The 20323-nt window shown below is 24.3% G+C and overlaps 1 protein-coding gene across 2 annotated transcripts; it reads right to left on the minus strand.

Annotated features, from left to right (window-relative positions):
* Positions 1-2180: 2180 nt before the first annotated feature.
* LOC126900463 (acyl-CoA Delta(11) desaturase-like) lies at positions 2181-19574 on the minus strand. Of its 2 annotated transcripts, none has more exons than XM_050676181.1 (6): positions 19334-19574; positions 3808-4096; positions 3413-3543; positions 3100-3305; positions 2708-2893; positions 2181-2643 (listed from the first exon to the last, which is right to left on the minus strand). In XM_050676181.1, the coding sequence occupies exons 2-6, from the start codon at positions 4031-4033 to the stop codon at positions 2370-2372; spliced, it is 1023 nt and encodes a 340-aa protein (XP_050532138.1). In that variant the 5' UTR covers positions 4034-4096; positions 19334-19574; the 3' UTR covers positions 2181-2369. The 2 variants fall into 2 exon arrangements, with proteins under 2 accessions (XP_050532138.1, XP_050532139.1); XM_050676182.1 differs by lacking the exon at positions 19334-19574 and adding an exon at positions 4580-4727.
* Between the last annotated feature and the right edge of the window lie 749 nt (positions 19575-20323).

Raw genomic sequence — 20323 nt, forward strand, 5'->3', positions numbered from 1 at the left:
AATTCAAATAAGTAATGATTGGATATCTGCATATATAAGTGTGTAAATTACATCAAAAAGTTACTTTAAGTAGTACTTTGAGCTTATAATATAATTAAAATAATTTAGGCAAGAATACAATTTTAAAATTGAAGAACGTATATTCTGTAATTTTATGGGAAATAAAATATACCTAATTATGATACAGAAATCAATTTTGTTTTGGTGGAGACTGAATTAGCATAATAAATTTGGTATCATATTATTACGAAAATTTTCTTATACCAATAAAATTATTTTTATTATAGTAAATATTTATTTATTAATACACAACCATGACTAGCCAAGACTAGAAAAAATTTCCTAAGGTTTTAAATAAATATTTAAATGTGTTATATAAGTACTTTTAAACATTTTGTATCTTCTTTTTCCTCGCCTTAATACCAACTATTTGGGGTCGGCCAAAAATTTTAATTTTAAATTTAATTTTAAACAATTTGTATGATAATAAAAGTTGAAAGCTAAGGAACGTAACTCCTCTAGGGGAGTTAGTGCACTACTACTCTTTTATATTTAATTATCGTAAATTGTCAACGATTAACTTTTTCCATCGAGTTGGATGTTAATTGCATATTTAATATATATCTGTTATCTGTGCGTTAAATGTTCGGTAGACGCTTGCAAATATTAAAAAAAATTATAATTAATAATTTTAAGAGGTTAAGTAGGTAGAAAAAAACTAAGTTTAATAATGGTAGACAATTTAAATAACACAATCTAATAAATGCTCAACTTCCTACTGAAGCTAACATTAAATGAAATTTTGATGTTTTCAAATCAGTAGAATGTACAACCTAGTGCCTTAGTTCGAGTTAGTAGACAGCAATTACAAATCAAAATTATTTCTTTTATCTAACATATTAATTTATACATTAATATTTTTTAAATTAGAATATTGTTACTAATTAAAAAAAATTTAGTTAACGTTTTTATGTTTTTAAGTTTCTAATATCAATTTTAACATTAGTTTAAAAATTAACTTTAATATCCAATTATCTTCTTAATATTGTACAATGGAAAATTTGAATTGTTGTTATTTCTTCACCTTAATTTAATCTATTTTAGAACAGTACCTTGTTAAATTTACCTATGTATAAAAAATAACCAAGACTCAAAATATAAATTCTCTAATTTGTATGATTAATAACTTTTTTATATTAATGAGCTCAATAACATTTAAAATTAATTATTAGTTTTATATTTCAGAATACTTACCATAGTTATTAAAATTCTTTCTGAATATTCTGTCTTACTTACTATAATTTTAAAGACTCTATAACTTGTCACTTCTTGCTATTTTTTTATGATTGACCTAAGGTTTCATTTAGTTAATTGTTAGTATAGGATACCTTATTGCACACACTTAACACTTTTTTAACAAAAAAATTAATAATAATAACCCCACAACAGATTTTTTTATATGACTCCATAATATGTGAAGAGTGAATGTGTCAAACGTTCTATGTACCAAAAAAGTGAAAAATTGTTTTATTTCTGATTTATGTTCTATGTACCAAAGGCCACAATCAAATGTCAATTAAATTTTTTACTTGTACAAAATTGCATTCATAGATGGTGTTCATTATGTGAGACATGCCCATGTTACCATCGTTTTTTGTGTTTTCTGAACAAATATATTTTTGGCACATAGAACGTTTGACACATTCACTCTTCATGTAACAACAACTCTACACCTAATTCTACTAAATCCTTCACTGTACAATACTTTCTTCAGTCAACTTTAATCACTATAAATTCCATAAATTTTAACTAGTTAAGACTATAAACTAAATACTTTGATCAATGTATAAACTTCACATAACAAAACTTGATAATTATATTATTTAAAAAAATTAAATAATTCACAAAATTAAAATTTTTAGCACAAAAATGCACAAGGTAAGAAAATAAGTGATGTTTTTTAAAAACTAAAAAAATAAAACATTTATATTTGAGCACGACTAACATAATATATTCACATTTAATCATACATTACATTAATACCTCAAAAGTTATCAGCAATTTACAATGGTAAAAATGTGTTTACTATGAAAGTATATAATAAAATATTTATTAATACAGAGCTAATTTCCCAACCACATTATTATTCAAGGATTGAAAAGAAGTTAAATTTTAATACCAATTAAAAATTAACTCAAAACTACCGACATATTAGATACTAATAGCAAATCGCATCATTAATAGATGTAAAAAAATGAATCTATAGTCTTTGTAATTATCAATTGATAATAAATAACATTCTATGAAGGCATTTATAAGTTTTTAAAGTCTTTTTAATTAGAAAAAAATGCATTAGTAATGATAGTAATCTAATTGCATTTAGCTTCTGTAACTGGCACTTCTTGCCAACTGCCATCTCCATGAGTGGTAGCTACTCTTCTAATGAGATCTGATGATGGGGTCTTACGATCATATGCCCATCCAATTTTAGCAAACCAATCCAAAACTATTGTTGTAGCATTAGTCATGTTACCCCCATATTCTTCAGCTCTGTAATCCCATGGGAATGCATGATGATAGTTATGCCAACCTTCACCAGTGGTCAAAAAAGACAAAGCCATATTTTGTGCAGACTTGATACGTCTATAAATATATATATATATAGTCATAAAACATATATTATATACACAAAAAAATAAAAATTTACTTGTCGTAAGGTTTGGTTCCGAAAAAATGAGCAATACTATTAATAGAGAAAGTCATATTGGTAAAAATAACAAATCTTAAAGCTCCAGCAACAAATATTGACTCGATCCAATTTTCATTCCACAAGTATACTGGTACAATAATTGGGATTATAAAACACATGGTTATCTTGAAGAACCAATAAAACCTAAAATAATAAAAATTATTAATAAATTTCTAGTATTTAAAACTATTAATTTTTTTTTTTTTTTTGATGCAAGGTACAAAAATTGCAATTTCTTACTATTGAGATCATTAAATTCAGATTTCAAAATTCTATATTTCATAATATAAAAATAATGAAGTTCTTAAGACAGTGCACCAAAAAATGTGTTTAAATAAATAACATCATACTTTGTATGAAATTGTACTAAAGGATCATTATCAATGTCGGACATATCAATAGTCTTGCTACGGCGTTCAACTTCAGGATGTCCCCTTTGCATTAACCATCCAATATGGGAAAAAAATAGACCTCGACTAGCATTGTGTGGATCACCATCAGTATCGCTAAACTTATGATGTAATCTATGATCATGAACCCAATCTACAACTCTGTACTATAAAATTTTTAAAAAAATTATCAAAATATTTAAATTTTAGAGACATAGTACTAAGTTTAAATTAATAATATGTTAATAGTATTAAAAATATCTTATATTCTTACCTGTCCAGCAACTGAGTAACAAGCCAAAAGTATTATTTGAAGAGGTATTTTGGCTTTATAAGATTTGTGTGTATAGTATCTATGTACTCCAGCTGTTACACCAAATTGTCCAATGAATCCAACTAGGAGAGCTGTAAAATGGAAACTAATGAAATTTGTTTTCTTTCTCTAAAGAAATTACTAAAAATTCTAGCCGCCCAATAATATATACTTAGAACAATCAAATAAAAATGAAATGAGCTTTAAGATTTTAAAAACTTTAAGTTCATGATTCTGTGTAACTTGAGAATCAAAACATTTTATATAAAAAAATGTATTTATTTATTTTAAAATTCATTATAAATATATAATATAAGAACGGTTCTTCATGTTTTTTAATTTAATTTATAGCTTACACCAAATAATAGTCAAGAATTTGACATTTTTCAAGAAGAAAATCACAGCTATAGCAGCTAATGTGTGAAACACAATAAAATATATAGTTGTTGGCCATATAATTTCCCTTTTTTGAGCTGTGCCCTGAGGTTTAAGGGGCTCATCATATAGGTCAACTTCCTTTATGTCATTTTCAACAGGCAGCCTGGCCGCTGTATCGGTCTTACTTCTTGCTTGAACTCCCATCTGGTTGAAGTTTATCAACTATGTCGATATACCTTCTACTACATACAATGATTCACACAATACCTGTGAATAAAACCAAAACGTTTTAGCAATAGATACAACATTATAACAAAATTGTTGTTTGATATTTTACAGAACAATGATATACTATAGTATATTACACATTGGTTATACTACAAGTAATAACTTAAGTAAATAATTTAAATTTCTAGCTCAATATGATTGATATTGGCAAAAACAAATTATTAAAAAAAAAAATATTTGAACAAAAAAATCAATAAACAGATTAGTGTATGACATATTTTCCACGTTTTAAATTTCACTCATAGAGCAATAAAATCAATAGAAATACAATTGCTGAAATTTAAGACACTTAATTTAGTTTCGTTTTAATGACAATATTACTGAACTTGAAATTCAAAAAAAAACGTCATATTCTAAGTATTAAACACAAAAATTTTGACGTATAATAATTGAAAAGTTAATAAATTCTTAAACAAAAACGTTGTTTTCAAGAAAACATTAAATACTTATAAAAACACATACCAGCAAATTAAATGTAAAATAACAACTTAAAAATTAAATTTTGAACAGTTTATTGAAACACGATTTTTACACGTAAATTGACTTAATCAATACATTCAAGTAACTAAAGTAACATACAACTAGTACTGATATGAATTTAGATACTATAAACATAGAGATTTAATTTTTTTATACTTGCTATGTGGATTTATCGGAACCATTTTTAAACAAGGTATGGTATATCTTTGCTACAGGTTTATTAATCAACGATTCCCCTCTTTATATTAACGCTTATCGGATCATTACTCGTATGTTGTGTGTGAAAGAATGTATAAAAAAATCAATTGCAAATAAACGTGAGCATCATTATTAATAATAATTGGAGAAATAAAGTTCGTCTACTTTACTAAATAGCAAACATTACCACGCGTATCATACATTTGAAAAGGAGGATCGATATAATGTAACTTTTTATACGCAAAAATTTTGATTTTCAGTTTATCAGAAATTACTTTATAATTTATTAACAATTTCAAACTAGATTGACATGATGTCAATTGACTAGTCAATTGTCTGGTTAAAATTTGATCCGAAAAAACTGTCCAAATAGATTTAAACTAATCATAAACTGGTAAAAAAAAAAAATTAAAAATCTATAGAAATTTTAGCTATTAAGTTAGCTAATATATTAGCTAACTTAACTTAGGTTAAAAAGTAATTACTACTATTTGAAGCAACTAGTAATTTAAATGAGTTTAATATTATAAATTAACTTTTAGCTTCGATTTTTGCAATGAATTAAACAGATTGGAAAATGATTATCTAATCTAGCCTAAATTTGAAAAAAAGGTTTGATTAATAATATTTTTTTTCGAATTTGATCATTTGACATGTCAAAATATAGTCAATTTAATATTAATTAAAAATATTTATTATTGTAAAATAATACAAAACTTAATAAAAACTAAAAATCAAGCACAGAGGGGTCGCGGCACAGTGGTGACGTGGCATAGTTGGATCAAGTATAATGATATCTGTCAGTGATTAAAATCACAATCATAAAAAACGCTTCGATGCAAATCTTTAGATAGTGTTTACTTTTAAAAAATTAGTGGATTATTCCAAAAGCTACACGATCTGCTATTTCCTTATTAATATCCTGATTAAGATAAAGTATGTCGAATAAAAAAGGGATATAAATATTATTTCTCATAAAAAATTGTGTTGATCCATAAACTTTTCAATAAGTTATAACATTATAAAGTTAAAAAATCTAAAAAATAAAATCAAGAATTTTCACACAAAAATAGCATTTGGTAGCCATTTTCGACGTGAAGACAAAATAAAATCCGAAAATTTTTTTTTCTATAATAAACTATATTACATTAGCTTTAATTTAAGATATATATAAAAGTGTCAGACTTTCCGGGACAATTTCAAAAGTTATGTTGAAAAATTAATTTTTTGTGAAAAAGTTGTCATTTTGAATCCTCTCCTGTGGGCAGGTAAAGGGTCAGATTTATAAAAAAAATTCACCAAATGATAGGTAAAGAGATCAAGCATCTAAAAAAAAAAATGATATTGATTTGTTCATTTTTGAAAAAGTTATGGCAATTTTAAGTAAAAAAAATTGAAAAAATAAGCGATTTTTAAATTTGGTATTTTTTTTGGAGGTTTCCTCCATTTACGGGGAAAGATAACTAGATTATCTATCGTGGCATAGTTTGTAACCTATTTAAGAGAAAATTTTTTTCAAATTTTGAGGGTAATGTCTTCGACTAGATACGATTTGTGATCTTTTGACGTATTGTTGAAAGAAATCGGTTTGATGAAAGCTGAGAAAAAGTGGTAACAGACACACAAAAAAAATAAAAATAAAAACACACACATCATAGTAAAACTAATACCTTCTCAGCTTCGCATCGAACCTAAAAAATTAATGTAATAAAAAACTATTTCGACTATTTTTCACATTGTGATAGCATTCTTATTTTTCGATAAAATAATATAGTGAAAATAATTATCATAAGTAAAAGTAAAAACACAAGTATGATAATAATCATGATGAAATATATTGAGCAATTTAAAACATATTGTAACCTGTTGAAGTACTAGGTCAATTTATAATAATTATTATGAATGTGATCTTGTTAAAATTAATTTATAAACTACATCTAATAATAATTTTTTTTTTAATTATTAATTGTTGGTAATTCTTATCTAATACAACTTAATATAATCTATGAATACACGTTTAACATAAAAGCATTTATGCAAAATATAATCAATGGATCGACAATTATATTTCGAGGATTTTTTTTTTGAAAGGTGACCTTTAGAGTTTTAGATAAATTTTAAAAGAATCACTGTATACAAAGGCGCTAAAATTTTCTCATTGTAGAACACTTTAAAATAAACTTTTCATCATAACATATATGATGGGTTACTTTATCAACTGGGACCAGGGTTGTTACGTTTTAAACTCTGCTTGTTTAAAACACCAAAAATGTCAAAATTTACATTGGTTTTGTGGGACGTTTAAAATTGTTTATTAATGTTTTAAACGGATTTTTTTTTAAAACAACATGTTTTTTAACAACCCTGACTGGGACAGGTTGTAATTGCCGCATACCATAAAACAACAACACTACAATAGTTCATAGTCCGAGATATATTTGTATTAGTCTATGATGTTGACTATAGTCCAGAGACTAAAAATACAATCGTTACACTTATAGTAGTGTCGGATAGACGACATAATTTTAGATTCTTAAAGGTGACCAGAAACGCTAACACATTTGCTTTCCAGCTCATAAAACAACTATCTAATTATAAAATATCATACACACAATGAGATTCACTATAAATTCGTCAATTCAATTAACTATTATTTCATAGCTAATCATACGGTACAAATTTCGTTGTTCATCGTAAATCATGTTTAACAAAATATTATAATGGCGTACAATGATATAACAAGATTCCAAAAGATTAGTTTAAAATCATATTTTTATAACCGATTATTATATAATTTTTATTATTTGTGTTAATACGATGTAACTAATAAAACTACACTATTGCTCATTGAAGTAATTAATTAAACCAAAGTATCCATATATTTTATTTATACATTCGTTATTTTTATTTTTATATATAATGCTGAAGTTCTTTTTTATTAAAGGGAGAACACACGTATCCGTTAAACAATCCAAAGGGACTTCATCATAACTAACATATAAAATTTCATGAAATCTGGTCGTTTCTTTTTATTGAGCTTCATAAATTAAGAATTATCATTAGTTATCACTTAAAGAAAAGAATTTTGTATATCATTCTTTATCAAGGTTGAAAAATATTAAAAATTATTTCAATTAGTAAATTAATAATGTATTTAATAAATAATAATACAAAATTTAACACAACATTCAAACATTATTTTAAATATTTTAATTATGTTCAACATAAGTAGTACTAATTACTAGTGATGGGAAATATCGAATAAAAACCATCGAACTATTCGATAGTCATTCAAAAACTATTCGAATAGTAAAAATATTCGATAGTTACACATATATTCGAATAGTTTTTAAAATATTTGATAGTTTATGATAAAAATAAAATATTCGGTGGTATAAACACAATTCGAATAGTTAATCGATAGTTTAAAATATTTGAAAATGACCATCACTAATTTTTTTTATTATTAATTGTATCCTATTTATAATCGTAGTACCCTCAATAAACAGTTTTAAACAATCCTATTTAGTCGTTAGTGTTATTAAAACAGCAAAATTATAATTTTACATAAGACCAACGTTTTAAAAAATTTAACTTGACACATTTTTCTTTACGAAACATTTTGTTGTAAAATGATTATTTTGAAAATTATTTTTTTATTTTATTTTTTAGAGCAAGTAAAAATAATTTTAGAAAATTTTTGTGAATACCATTTTAGAAGAAAATATTAAAATCTATAATTTATATTCTATACATTGTTACGCTAGGGGTGGTAGTTTTAAATAATAATCAAAAACTGAAAAATTACCTTTTTGAGAGAATTTTCAACCCTGATTCGTACCTGAACGGGGAAAGTTTTTAAAACCAAATTTTACACAAATACCTTTCATATGATAAAAAACAAAATTAGCGGGTATGGAGATCTATTTACCGTTATTAATTGTATAATAATTTATTTTAAGTATTCGTTAATTATCTTCTTATTATAATTAAGTGTACTTTATACAAATTTTAGATAGAACTAATCGAATATTTTTTGAAACCATTCGCTAGCCCATTCAAATATTTTTAAAAACTATTCGATAGTTTATGCTAAAAACACACTATTCGGTTGTATAAAAACAATTCGAATAGTTTTTTAAAACTATCGAATACTATTCGATAGTTTAAAATATTCCAAAATGAATATCACTAATTACTGTATGAATAAAAAAATAAATTAACATATAAAAAGAAATATAAATGCATAAACTTATTTTTCATTAAAAAAAATTATTTGTAAACAGGACCTATGAAAGGGCAAAGACGCTTGCCTAGGGTTTCGTGCTTCAATTGACCTCATAAGCATAGATTAATAAATCTAGTTTAAAAGAACTAAAAAAACATGCTTTTAAAGCACATCGAACTAAAAAGTTAAAAATAATTTTTAAAATAATTATGAACAAAAAATACTAGTATTATTGTGATAAAAGCGTCAGGCGCTCAATATACGAAAAATATGGCACAAAGCACCCACGCTTTTATCACAATAATACTAGTATTTTTTATTCATAATTATTTTAAAAATTATTTTTAACTTTTTAGTTCGATGTGCTTTAAAAGCGTGTTTTTTTAAACAATATTTATTTTTTACTTTTTAGTTTCAGGTTATGATAGTAGTCACTATCAATATCATGGTTGTAACGGGTAACGGGAAATCAGGGTTCGATTCCGGGGAGGGAGTCTGAGAAACGGCTACCACATCCAAGGAAAGCAGCTGGCGCGTAAATTACCCACTCCCGGAACATGGAGGTAGCGACGAAAAATGACGATATGGGAATCATCCTTTATAATCTGAATGAATACACTCTATATCTCTTAATGATAGTAAAGCGTGTTGATATATATTTTTTATAGTAATCAGTATAAATATACAGAGTGTTCAATAAGTCAGGAAACGGGTTTCTATTGTTCTCATTGTTTGTAACAATGAGAACAATAGAAACCCGTTTCCTGACTTACTGAACACCCTGTACATACATACATACACACACACACACATACATACATACATACATACATACATACAGGTGAAACTAATATAAGCGTGTTAAAAAGGCTCCGCATAAATGTTTTTACATTTGACCCCACCATGTCTACTAGCACCAGCTCTGCTAGTAAATTTCAATTATAGAACTGAACATTTCATTTTTATATTATCTTAATAACATGAATAAGATGTATCCTGTTGTAAGTATCATGTTCATTTTACCAACTTAACTAAAATAACCAAGATATTGAAAGGACATATTAATATAATTAATGTTTTTTAAATAAATCGCAGCAAACTGATTAAAAAAAAAAATTTAAGGTCATTTAAAAAAAAAAAAAGTATTTCAAGTATCTATTATTTATATCACTAACTAACAAAGTAGAAAATTTCTCATAATTAAGGTCCGGATTATTATGCAAAAAAATATTGTAAAATATGCAAATAAATAGCATGTAAAATATCAAAATTATGAAAAAATACACTGTGCTTTAAAAAAAAAAAAATATCTTAAAACAATTACCTAACATTAAAATAAATTACTTCGTTTTCTATATTTTAATTATAAAAATGAACATAATCTAAACTCAAAGTTATGATGCTGCCAAAAAGAGTTTTTTATACAAAAAAATATGATAGATGTAAGCTTTTTTATTTATTTTATCAAATGATACACGTAAAAATTCAAAATATATATATTTTTTTAATTTTATAGCTTAACCAAAAATTTAATAAAATATTTTCAATAAAGCTAAAAAAGAAACTTTTATACAATAATATAAAATTATGCGATTTCTAGTAATTATTACAGAAATATGCAAATAAAAAATTATGTTTAGAATTTACATATTACAAATTTTTAATTAAAACTATTCTAGGTAGAATATTGAAAAATATGTTTATAATATATTTATTTAACAGTGCACTATACACATAATTTTTAAAGATTCAAAATAAACTTAAAAAAAAATAAATGCCACGTTAATTGACTTAAAATGTTATATATAAAAAAAAACCACAAGTCAATATTATTTTAAGTGTTATCTTAAATGTAAAATATAATTCATTATATACTAACTACATAAGTACGCGTTTATGGGATGTCAATTGAGTAGGTTAATAATAAATTCACTTGAATATTAATTACATAGAATACGTTCTTTATCTATTTTCAAAAGGTCTTGTGATTTATGAGAAAGTTTTCATTTTTGAATATGAAGTCATACTTAAAATTACAAAATGGAAAAATAATTTCCTTCTGTTATCTCAAAAAATAGATCTTTCAAATAAAGCACAACGATACAAAAAAGAAACACTTTTACTAACATAATAAAAAAGTAAAAATTTGAACAGGGATTTTACAAATTTTAATTTTTAATAGACGTTTTTCTCATTTTAATTATTTATTAATTTTGTATATATTTAATTTGGTTAACATTACGCAGACGCCATAGAATATTATCAAAACTTGAATAAAAAATTTAATTAGTTTGTGTGTATGTTGTTGCGTTCAAACATTTTCTGTACTTCGGGTTTTGATTAAATTTTTATAAAATGTATACTAAATTAAAAATAATTGTTTCTAGTATTATTGATAAAAATTTCATTGAAACATGTTAACTATAAAAATATTATAGAAAAATTTAGCGAAATTTAAAAGAAATTTTGTACTTTTTTACTTTAACAGCCAATTTTCATAGAAAAAATATTGTTAGTACATTTTATATCTTTTAATCTTATGATTAAAAGACAAAAAAAATTTCATGTACTATAATAAAGTAACTGAAAAAAATTTCATTTGATTTAATTTTGAATAATATAAATTTTCCGTTACTATTTAAAACTCTTTAAAATTGATAATTTTTATGGAAGTTTCTCTNAAGCTGTACCTCTAGCTATTTTTGTAATAAAAAACCAACTTCATGATATTAAAATACCCAAATTACAATCCGGACTTTCTCTTTCAGCGCCCATATTGATCAAGAAAGCCAAATACGCTGATCTCATGAGTCTTATGAAATTTTGTAGCTCAAATGCTCAGAAATTTTACCGTAACATGGCACATGAATAGTGATCCATGCATCATTTGTTAATTTTTTTTTTATATCTATATATGCTCAAAGAATAATAATAATTTTGTTTACTATACAAGGTAATAATATTTCATTATTATATTAACAACAATGATAATACTATAAATTACAAACTAAGATAACTGTTATGAAAATGCCATACTTAGTTATTGTTAGTTTTAGATGACTTAGTTGGTTCTTGTCTGTTTTAGATGACTTAGTTCGTTTTTTCCCGGAACAAATGGGGTTTTGTTCGCAATTTTATCATTTACAGTGCCTCAACAAATTATAAGCAAAAAATATGTTTTGCCCTGTTTTGGCGTATTTTTGATCGACATTTAAGTCACTGCAGTACTTAATTTCAGTTGATTGTTTAATTGTAATTGCGTTTTAAAAATAAAAGTTGCATTAACTCTGTTTAAAAAAAAAGTGACTTAGTCGGTTTTTTCCCTGTACCCTTCATATATGGATATTTGTCGTTAACTTGAGTTTTTAGAGTTTTTTTTTTATATATTAAAGTACGTTGTATTAACTTTAGTTTGACATAGATTAAAAGTCCCATGTTTTTTTGATTATAAAAAATTAGACAAAAAAATTGATGATATATATATATAATATAATTATACCCCCTCAGTACTTAGTTTAATGTTTTACCTTTGAAGAAAAGTATATCGTCATTAAAGTTAGTGTTAAAAATATTGTTAATATAAATTTTGTAATAATATATTTAGTATTCAAAAAGTTGTTTCAATTTTAATTTTTTGGACCATTGTCCTTTTACGATTTGTAATTTTTAAACATAATGTTAATCAAGATTAGTTTAGTAGGAGCGGATTATTTTATGGACAGTCACAAGAAAAAACAAAACATAGTAAATCCAATACCTTCTCAGCTACCTATCGCGTAGTTAATAAATACAAAACTAATATTTTATTTTAAATCTAACTTTTTATTAATTAGAAAGTAAAATATTTATTGAAAATATTCTTGAAAATTTTATAAATGCGAGTAAAAAAAAGTAGAAATTGAAGGCAGCTTAAAATAGTTGAATATTCAATGAGCTGTACACATAGAATTAATATTTCTATTTAAAAAATTGAGTTCTATTATAGAATAACAAAAACATTACGTAACTGTTAAATATATAATTCCGAAATGAATAATTTTTATGCTAATGATTTATAAAATATTTTAATTTCTGTTAACTAATAACAAGTTTTCAAATTTAACACGAAAAAAAATAGCCAAAATATTAGTTTTAACATTTAATATTAGTCATATTAAATAACTCATTTAACTTAAAATATAGTTACACGTGTAACTTAGAATATAATTGCACTATTAATACTCTCAAATGGTTCCACATAAAAATAGTATTACATGTTCAACAAAAATATCCTAACAACATTTGTTGAGGATTTACAACCATTGTGAATAAATTCTCATTCGCAATTATTTAGGTGCATTAAAAAAATTAATAGTGAGATTTTAACTAAAAATTCAAAATAGATGATCTCATCTATTATTTTATGTAAATACATATTACAATAATTAATCATAAAAGCTTAAATGATTTCATATAAACGTCGAGTTTTATCTACGATACTAAATAAATTATATATATATTAACATATATATATATATATATATGTTAATGTTCGTTATCTAATGTATGGTCGAACTTAGAACATTGAATCAAGTCCGTAGACTATTTAAAATATTCAAATCACTGTAATAAAATTTATTTAACACAGATATTGCATTTAACTGTAAAAAAAATGTTGCAACGTGCACAATTTCTAACAAAATAGCAAAACGTGACCTTCTAAAAAGAAAACCTACGCTTAATTTAAGTTTATAGAAGAATATCTAATAATATACTTTATGAATATTATGTAACAGATTAATGATTTATTTAACTTATCAAACCACACAAAGAAGTTTTTGTTAAATAGATTTAAGATATTTAACTTTATTATACAGAGTGGAACAGATATAATTGACTACTCTTATAACTTTTGATACAATTAACATTTCGCTGAAAATTATAATAATTTATTACTAAAAATAAAAAAAATGACATAAAAATTTTGATAATTTATGACTAATATTAATTAAATTTCAAAATATATTTAAAATATAAAAAATATTTAAATCAATTACCACAAAAAATTTACTATAAAATCAGGAAATATGTATAAGAGATTTTAGAATGAGCAATCGCACCCCCTGATTATTTTAGTGACACACGAAAATAAAGCAACAAGCCAAAAATATTTGGGCGGTGTACTCAGTAGCACGTCATAAATGTTTTTATATTTTGTTGATAAAATCCTTATCTTTTATGAATTACCAACATTTTTTTATATTGTGTTACCAATTATAGCACACAAAATATGTTTTTAAACAGACATATTTTTAATAGAATGGTTTATGCTCCATGTTTACTATCTAAAATTTAGATTCTAAATTATGAAAAAACCTGGACACGAAATGATCACAAAGAAAAGTTGTACCTGTTATTTTAGAATAATCCATATCATATCAAGTCTTGTCATCTAATCAGTCTATGATTTTAACACTAATGTATTTCCATATTAATGGAAGTATTTAATCATTGAATTAAAATTTGATGAATTTAAGCTATTAAATTAATAAAATTTTTAAAACAAGGATTACATGGTAATAAATTAGTTTAACTATAGTAAAAAAATACAAAATATTGATAAATAATAAACGAAGAAGCACTGCCTTGCTTAAAGACAAAAATAAAAAATAATATTGATAAATTAACTAATAATAATAAATAAATGTAAGCTATTAAATAAATTATAAATTTTAAATTATAAACAATAATTTTTTTGATAACTAAAAAATTTAGGTGAATTAAACAATGTAAAAACATATGACAAATAATATTTATTTCATAAAAGCTGTGAATGTGTTCCTTAAAATAAAAAATCGTAAATACTCTTTAATTATAATGTTTTATTAACTATATTTTTAGTGTTTACTTATGTATATTATTATTTTTTTATAATTAATTACAATTATATGTTATACATAAGATTTGTGATTATTAATAACAATTTTTTTTTTACTATATAACTATGAATTATTAGCTTAATATTAGTTTTTTTGAATATAAATATATTAAATAATCTTCATTAGTTTCATTTAAATTTCCTTTTACATGAAACATAAGAGTTGAACAAATTTTTTGATGACATTTTGTTTTGTTTAAAAACTAATATAATCGTAAAATAGTCCAATATTAGAACAAAGTGAAAAACTAAAAAATCGCACCCTCTAAATATAAACTGAATTGACGCCACTGATTTTATGTTAAAAAGTTATTGAGTTACAAACATTTTATTACATTAAGTGTATATGCAGCACGCAAATATGCATTTTACATATACACCATAACGAGCTGTATCCACTTGCCTTTCTTAACCACTCAATGTATTAAAATGCAACTAAATAATTGCTCACCAAAAAATTTTTGTTATCCCATTAAAATTTTGCATAAGCAATACTCTAAAATCAGCTATTAATTAATAGCTTATTAAATTAATCAAAAGAATTTTGAAAAAATAAAAATAATTTTATATTAAAAATGAATAATAAAATATCTGTTATTGATGTAGTTTAATAATGCAAAAATTATTTATAAAATGTTTCATCAAAATGATTATCGGTAAAAAATTATAAGAGATCTGTTTCACACTATATATTATTCAGTAAGCATCAAATGATTTTAGGTTATCAGAATTTTATCACAACTTATTGATAATTATAATTTTTTGATTATACGATTCATTTTTATATACACAAATACAATACATGATTATTAAGTATGAAAATAATTAATATTTAACCTTAGCGGCGGATTTTTAACATTTTTCTTGTGGGGAAACCTAATGAATAAAATTTAATTGGAATACGTATCAGAGTCTTGCCTTACATATTAAATAATAAAAAATATCGGTGTTTGGGAGGGCCGACACCCTGACACACGTAAATCCGCTCGTATTTAACTATTACATAGAAAGCAATTTTAGAGATATCGATAATTAAAATTATTGTGACACGAGTTGAATTTTGAATATATAGAAAATTTATCTATTATATGATTATTTACATTTTTGTACTTCTAAAAACCGTATAATGATGAATATTTACATTATAAATAATACATACAATGTGATTATTTTAACTCTATTCACTCGATTTCTCTTAAAATATTAATTATGATAAAACAATTTATTGGTACTTTTTAGTTTCATATATTTTTCGATTTACCAGTTATTTATAACTTTTTAATTCATCCTTTATACTTCATAAGGGTGTCAACTTAATTTTTTTAAATGGCAACAGACATATTTAATTGGATTATAAAATAAAAAATGATCTAATGAAAAAAGTAACAGGTTGAAAACAAATATTATCTATTTTTTACATTGTTATAACCATTTTAAAATATAGACTGGTTGTGATGCGAAAGTATAATAATATTTATCATTAAACATATTTCGGCCGAACCTATCTTTTATCTAGACATAAAAATGTTAATAACTTTCGAAATACTAGTCCAAAAGTTGTTATCGTCCAGTCATTTTCTTAATCAGATCATTTTCTATTTTATAAGCTAGTCAAATATGTATGTTACCATTATAAAAAATAAAAAATAAAAAATTAACACCCTTATTATAAGTTAAACGGGATGAATCAAAAAATTAATCTAACTGATAATTTAACTGATAAATCAAGAATTATATAACACTAAAAAAAATCAAAAATATTTATTATTTTAAAAAAAATTGAGTGGTTAGCATTAAAATAATTACTCTATTAACTAATTCTTAAATTTAAACAGTTTAATTATATATTAACAGTTTAGTTTAAATAACAGTCTAATTATATAGAGCAATTTTGCATATATATATATATATCATATATATCATATATATCATATATATATATGATATATATTAACTATCTTATTAACCAGCTATCTCTCGAGTATAAATCCGATCAGGGAATTTATATGGCCACTCAGCAAAATATTCTTTTCTTAGTATACCTTTTAAGGCTTCGGATACATTTATAACTAACGATTTGAAATTAATTAAATTACATATATAATTTAATATACATTCATAATTAATTGTTGTACACCACTAAAAAAATTAAACTAATAAAAAATTTGATTAGCGTAAATTAAGTTAATTAACCTAAAAAGATTAAAGAAAAATAGTTGACTCTGACGAAGAACAAATGGTAAAAAATTAATAAGAGTATAAAAGAAAAATGTCAACGACCTATGGACAATCTTACAAAGTAATAGCTATATCGTGACCTCGATAAATCTTAGTTATAATACTTACTTTCAATATTGCAAAAAAAAAATTGAGATGATTAAAATACAGAAAAACTTGAACAATATTCAAATAGGGGAATTGACATACTTTTTAATAATTTAGTTTTACTATTGCTTCTTAAATTACAAAAAACATCAGCTTAATTAAACAAATTTTATATTTTTATAGGGTGATAGAAATGTTTAACCAAATAAAAAAGTTTTGATAATAAATATTCATTAGCCGGTTTAAAATAAATCTTATTTATGATAAAAATTTTAAATATATGTCTTTTAAATATTTTTAAAACATCAAATAGTATAATAAAAAAATGTATGTAATTTATAGATTTATAGATACATTTTATTCCAGATAAAATGTATTAAAATTGGCCTAATTGAGCAAAAATTCTACTTATTACATTCAACTAATAGTAAGTAATGGACAGTCTTATTAAAAATACTGAAATTTATTCTAATATATTATAAAATATTCATAACGTATAGTTTTTTTCTTTTAATAATATTAGCTTAGTAGCAATCAAATAATAATAAATAAATAAATAATAAACATATGAATTAATGTATGGATCAATTATAAAATAACGATCAACTAAATCAATCATATAAAACACTAACGAAATGAGTATATATGAGAGTTCGTCGGATAATTTAAAACTAAGTTAGTATTTGCATTGTTATCATTTGATATTATAAGAACGACAGGATTATTTTAATAACCTTATCAAAAGTCGAAGGTCATTATACAGTATAATATACCTGAAGATAACGTTTTAGATATGAAATAAATATAATTTAATACCATTTTTTAAAAGAAATATTTATAAAGATGATTTTCTTGTTACAATATAATAATAAATATTGAAAAGCGTTGAATATCGCATTTTAAACATGTGATAAATAAGCTATTTTTGTCATTAAAAAGAATTTAGTCATCTAAAACCTGCTAAAAAATTTTATAGTCAAATCTTAATTATATCTTAAAAAATTAATCTGTCAACTGCAAACTGCCCCTCAACAACTACACGCTTTAAAAACTTTATGTAAATAATTTTGTTGCTCTGCAAATTGATTAAAGTATTAAGATCCACATAATTTTAAATATTATTCAATTTTAGACACACTTATTCGAATTAAAGGTTCCTAAAAGTTATTAATTAAAAAGTCCGATTAAGGTAAATTACTTTTTTTAAAAACTATTTAAGTTTATTGTTGCTAATTAATATCAGTTACAACGAAAGTTAAAAGACACAAATGGTCGTGTGCATATTCTACATAAAATATCCAAAAGGAGATTTCCAGAATAAACGAGTTTTTAATCGGTTACTTCATTAATTAAATGATAACACCATTTTTTCAACAAGAACTACGGAAAATTGAATCTAATAGAAAAAAAAAGGGAAATACGACATCGAAAAAACTCGGAATTTGCAGTTGATACTTTTTACTAGTTCGTTTTTGCTCGAATGAATATGTCCAACAGAAAATAACGGCGAGGTCAATGGTACTAAAATTTCTGTACCACCGTGAGGTCTATACCTTAGAGTGTAAGGACAAATAAATTAAAGTCTGTAAGACGACGCAATTCAAAATTAAGAATTAATGTAAAAATAAAAATGATCAATGGAAATTGAGATCAAAAAGTACTACAATATAATACCAATATAACTTATCGTCATTAATATGGAAATCTAGGTATAAAACAGAACTTTTAATTAAATTAAATAACAAAAGGATAGAGGGGAAGGCATGATTAATTTTTTCATTTTTGATATTTGACGCGTGGCTATATACCTAACGTTTGCTGTATATAACAGATCAGTAGGGAGGGCGGTGTCACTATTGATTTTTAAAAAGACGTTCGGTTGGGAGGGACAAGACTTGTAGCGAAAGCGGTTTTTCTTAGAGAATCGAACCTAACCATAATTAATGACATTTTAACCTAAAAATAAATTATAAAATTTTAACCTAAAATTAATTTAAAATCTATAAACGTGTTTAACTATGCTATTAATTAAGTTTGGCTAAATACTGAAATTTCGTTTTATACTCACTTCAAAAAGTAGAACGTGTAAATCCTTTCGGCGATTAACGCCACACAAGAAAAACTTAAAATCGAATTGTTCACAATGAATATAATACAGAACCGAGACAACACGACGTGCACCGACTAACGACCGCTGACTAGAAAGAATCGTTAGCAGTTATCACTTTATAAACGACCAACACTCAACGGAGACAATACTTCGTTCAGAGCTCTAATACAATATGTGTTAAATGTGTAACCGGCAACTGCAGCAGCACAAGCGCACGCAACGTACCGCTAGCAGTTGGCACCACATCGCTATTCGTCTCCCGATTGGCTGACAAATTATTTTTTCTGCACACAAGTAGACAACAGTACCATACTTAAACGACGTTGCCTCTGGATACCGACGATCGTCCACCTATCATCAACGTGTAGCGGTTTTTACCATGAACCACAAACCGAATGGTTTAATTTACAGAATATATACACGATGTGTAATGTTCATATAGATAAAAATCACATATCGTTGCTGCATCACAAGATTTAAAAAGTTATTTGAAGATGGCTGCAAATAATAATTTGTAGCTCATTGATAAAAAGTTCGACCATCTTGATTAAAATTTTTTAATAGAATGATTGAAAATTTGAATTTATGAAGGCCTAAGAAGCTAAACCAAAATTGTAGAATTTGCTAATTATTTATTATATACTAGTGTTATATGTATAATAAAATTATAAAATAGTAAAATTGAACTCACCTACAATCCATAACCAAAAACAACTGGGCAAAAAGTAAAACATGTTAAATGAAGTCTTGGTTTAATTAGTCATTTAAACTTAGACGTTTTATATTTTGTTAAAATGACTTTTGTATATTTCATAAAAAATATTTTCTGTTTGTAGTTCATAATCTTGTATTTGTGTTTTACCATACGCTTTATATTTTGCTCGTTAAATTAATTTAATGTGCTGATGAATTGATACTGTGATGATAGAGTAACCTCGCCAAAAATGC

The sequence above is a fragment of the Daktulosphaira vitifoliae genome, unplaced genomic scaffold (genome assembly GCF_025091365.1).
Source record: "Daktulosphaira vitifoliae isolate Bord-2020 unplaced genomic scaffold, ASM2509136v1 Scaffold_3, whole genome shotgun sequence".
NCBI lineage: Eukaryota > Metazoa > Arthropoda > Insecta > Hemiptera > Phylloxeridae > Daktulosphaira > Daktulosphaira vitifoliae.